Genomic DNA, 4,247 nt, shown 5'->3' with positions numbered 1-4,247 from the left:
GATTAAATATCCATTTGGATTATGTTAGATGTTAGCTTTATGTTGGGTTTAGGGATATATTTGAATCATAGTCCATAAGTTAAAAGAGTTGCTTGCTAATATTAAAATAAATAATTTTATATATATATATATATATATATATATATTTGGCTGTGGTTTTGGGTTTAAACCGTCCAAAAAAGATTTTACAAACCGCAGACCAGACTGAACCGTCCGGTTTTACTTTTTTCCAAATCAAACCAAACCGTCAGACCGTTTAAACCGCCAAAAATGGTCCGGTTTGAACGATCCAACGGTTTTGTATGGGTAAACTTAAACTGGGCCAGATTGGGTCAAATCATATATAAATGAGATGGACAAAGCCCATTTTACATCGCTGGACCCTTCATATATATATATATAAAAGCCACCCAATCTGAACCCTAATATTTCGTGTATTTTTCGGAGCTAGGGTTTCAGAGGTAGCCTCCGTTGCAGTTTGCTTCTGCTCCGATCACACGAAAACAATGGGTAAGTTCTGCATTTGGATTCTCGATGGATATTCCGATTTTAGTTTTCTTGTGTAATTTTTGCCATTGTTACATGAAATACAGCTCGGATCAAAGTTCATGAGCTGAGGGGCAAATCGAAGGCTGATTTGTTCGCTCAGTTGAAGGATCTTAAAGCCGAACTTGCTCTTCTCCGTGTCGCCAAGGTCACCGGAGGTGCGCCGAACAAGCTCTCCAAGATGTAAGTTCTTCCTTCTCGCCATGCGTATATACATACATACAGATAGGAGTGTTTCAAGGAATGTATTGTGCCATATTAGACCATCTCGAACTCATTACACTATTGGTTACACTATTTTGGCCTACACTAAATCCTATTACACCGTATACTTGTACCAAATTGTTGGCATGTTCTTACTTAATTCTGATTGTATTTATTTTCAATAATACTCACATATTTATTAACTTTACAATGTTTGAAATTCCGTTTCGTTTTATTTAATTTGTCATTATGTTTTTTTCACTTTTTCATTGGTCGGGTTCTTGTATTCAAATATATATGTTGGTGTCCTTTAATCCGATATGTTATTTAGTTTTTCAAATTCTTGTAAAGCAATCATAAACTTATAATGAGATAAATTATGTAAATAATTAAATTTCTTAAAACCAGAGAATGAATATAATCTAAACAGAGAATGAATATAAATCTGTTTTGTGATATGAATATATGATATATGTATCAAGTAAAATTCAAACTAAATCTCATACTTGCAGTATCAAGTTATGCAAGGAAACCAACACCAAATATAGTGTGAATGGATTCTGTTTCATCAAATTTGGTGTTTACTATTTATATTATCATTTTCTGGTCAATTATAGTGTTTTCGTTAGAGATGGAAATGGTGCAAAAAGCACATTTTGTGTTAAATTTGTCGTCTTTTTAGCTACGCTCTTGTACGTTTCTCATTATTCAATTATATTGATATTTGTAGATTTCAAGCGTTGTGAATTCACTGGTAGCCACTTTATATCATAATGAAATTCCTTTTCTTCTTATCATCTATCAGTGGATGGAATTTTATATTATGCTGTTACAACGGTCACCATCTGAAATAGCGGTAGGACTGTGATTTGATATAGTGGCCATCATGTTGGTAAAGCGGTCTATATAGTAATTAGAATTATATATGTGTAAAGCTTTAGATATTATATGTATCGGATAAAAATGTATAGTTTGAACATCAAGACATCAACTTAGAAGTTAGAACAAGGAGTTGATTGATAAAAAATGTTTAAGTGGTTTATAAGTTAAAATTTGCTAAGGCCAAACGTAAAAAGAAACTACAACAATATGAAATTGATGAACCTACTGACAATTAAAACAATAGCAAAGTCTTGTCCGAGTAAGCAATAGACTGTCCATAAGCACAGTTGACCTGAAAAGAAATTTGAATAGAACCTATCCTACTGCTTATGAATGATGAACCCACTAACGTTTTAAGAAAAAAAATGAGTACTCACCACTCTGTGGAGAAGAGGGCCAGTGAAGAAAAAACCAAGAAAATACTGGAGTTGTGGAACGAGCTAGTGCAGGACAAATAGCAGTCAAACAGGGTACATAGCGTGACAGTGCCACTATTTGCGGCATCCCAGTTCTCCAGATATTCTCTTAATGACTACAAACCGCACACTACCACTGCTATAAAGATGCGATTAGCAGGATGGGTTTATTCCATAAGATTGGAAAGTTCATACGAGTGAGTTTGTGTACTTGGAAAATAATTACTGAAGCTAAATGTCCTTCGGATTACGGACATTTGAAGCTAGTTTTTTTATTCGTACATTATGCATTCTCGGCTGTATCTGAATCCAAACTAATTAGCAGTTCCAGCTCCATATCAAGGATATAGTCACTAGCATCAATATCGTCAGTAGCACCTATCTGTACTATTGTTGATTTGTTGTCACCATCAACTTCTACCATAAATCAACACCACCCAGCCTGCTGGATACTCGATCGCCTCCATCAACTTCATAGTTCCATTTGTGGTTTCTTGTCAAGATCAATTTCAATCCAACACATATTATCTCTATAAATGTTGGTCCGTGATCGGTTTCATGAGGATTTTACAACATTAGATAACGGACTGCCTTTTCAATTATTTTTCCTTCATTCAGCTGTATTAGTAGCTGATGATCTAAATGCAAGCAGGCATGCAATGAAGCTCAGGAGTTTGTCTTCGAATTAACTAGTTTGTTGATGATTGCATTGTAGGTGCTACAAATCTTATTTAAGTTGCAAATGGATATCTTGAAGTGTTCTAAAAGTTTTTTTGCACTTGTTTTGCTAACATTCTTTACCTATTTTCACAACTCATCGATATCAAATCCTTAGTTACAGAACATATTTGTGAGTTTTAAGAAGTTGCATCAAATACTTGGGTTTGGCCACCAGTTGCAATTTGTGAAGATGTACTAGTTTGGTTTGTCATGTCTGGCTGGTGGTGCTAAATGTTTATTTAAAGAGTAATAATCTTAATAATTGCAGTAAAGTGGTGAGGACATCGATTGCACAGGTGCTGACTGTGATATCGCAGACCCAGAAGTCGATGCTTAGGGAAGCTTACAAGAAGAAGAAGTATCTGCCTCTTGATCTGCGTCCCAAGAAAACTAGAGCCATTCGCAGGCGTCTAACCAAGCATCAGGTACACCGCTGAATCATGTTCGTTTTACAACACTTTATAATCATTTTCTTTGATTTTGCTTATTTTCCTTCTTGTATGGTGTAGGCTTCGTTGAAGACAGAGCGAGAGAAGAAGAAAGACAAGTACTTCCCTTTGAGGAAGTATGCAATTAAGGCATAGTTGGTAGAAACCAATTGAGATATGGAAATTTAGGTCCATTTTTGAATTTGAATTTGTATCAGAAAATTTGATGTTTTTACAAAAGGATTAAACATTGGATCTTGCTTTGAAATGCTTTTTATTTTTTATTTTGCGTTGTCTTTTGATTTTTTTTTTACGTTGCTTTCGTGTCCCTCCTTAAACTCGAAAGGAACTTTTGGATGACATATAAGGTGTCATTTACTAGACGTGCGTGCCTATCAGGTCTTTTTACCTTATCGGATGAATGTTACAAAGGCTAAAAATGTTAACTGGTAAGAGCGATAATGAAGGTGCTTTCTAGATAAATTGTTGTATATGATGTTGTATTCATGTATTAAAATCTTACCCAGTAATACAAGTGTGTTCGATTCTATTGGTGAGTGCTTGTTTTCTTAATAATCATTTTTATCATTCATAATTCATACATCATTCAAATCTCATACCCAGTATCATCGTTTCCTCTCGTGAAACCATTGTCATCCACTCTTACTCGATAAACAATGCAGAGAACGGACGACAATGAGGGCAGAGAGAAGTGACGAGGGAGAAGCGATGTCGTTCACTGCAAATGGTTTAATTGGGGCAAAATATGGGTATATGATAAAATTTATTTTGAGAATTTATTTTTCCTTTAAAATCTTTCTAGCCAATATCTTTTGAGGATAAAATATGGTAAATAAGCAACTTTTAAAAGTTAAATAAAAATTTATAAATTTAATCATTTTAAAATAAAATGTTTAATGATTTATTCTCAAAATTCCGTTGGGGTTTTTTGTATTTTTCTGATTTAAATCTCGGGTTTTCATCAACAAAACCATCAACAATTTTATTTATTTATTTGAGACTTTAATGGCGTCATTGTTTCGACTTCTTT

General features: G+C 34.1%; 1 protein-coding gene across 1 annotated transcript; it reads left to right on the top strand.

Annotated features, from left to right (window-relative positions):
• The first annotated feature begins 430 nt into the window (after positions 1–430).
• LOC112509514 (60S ribosomal protein L35-2-like) lies at positions 431–3,464 on the top strand. The gene is made up of 4 exons (XM_025114504.1): positions 431–510; positions 594–729; positions 3,037–3,193; positions 3,278–3,464. Exons 1-4 carry the CDS (start codon positions 507–509, stop codon positions 3,350–3,352), a joined length of 372 nt encoding a protein of 123 aa, XP_024970272.1. The 5' UTR covers positions 431–506; the 3' UTR covers positions 3,353–3,464.
• The last annotated feature ends 783 nt before the right edge of the window (positions 3,465–4,247 follow it).

This window comes from Cynara cardunculus (assembly GCF_001531365.2).
Source record: "Cynara cardunculus var. scolymus isolate 2C chromosome LG 3, CcrdV1, whole genome shotgun sequence".
In the NCBI taxonomy this organism is placed as follows: Eukaryota; Viridiplantae; Streptophyta; class Magnoliopsida; order Asterales; family Asteraceae; genus Cynara; species Cynara cardunculus.
The sequence above is the reverse complement of the archived record's forward strand: the minus strand, read 5'-3'. Positions and strand labels throughout refer to the sequence as shown.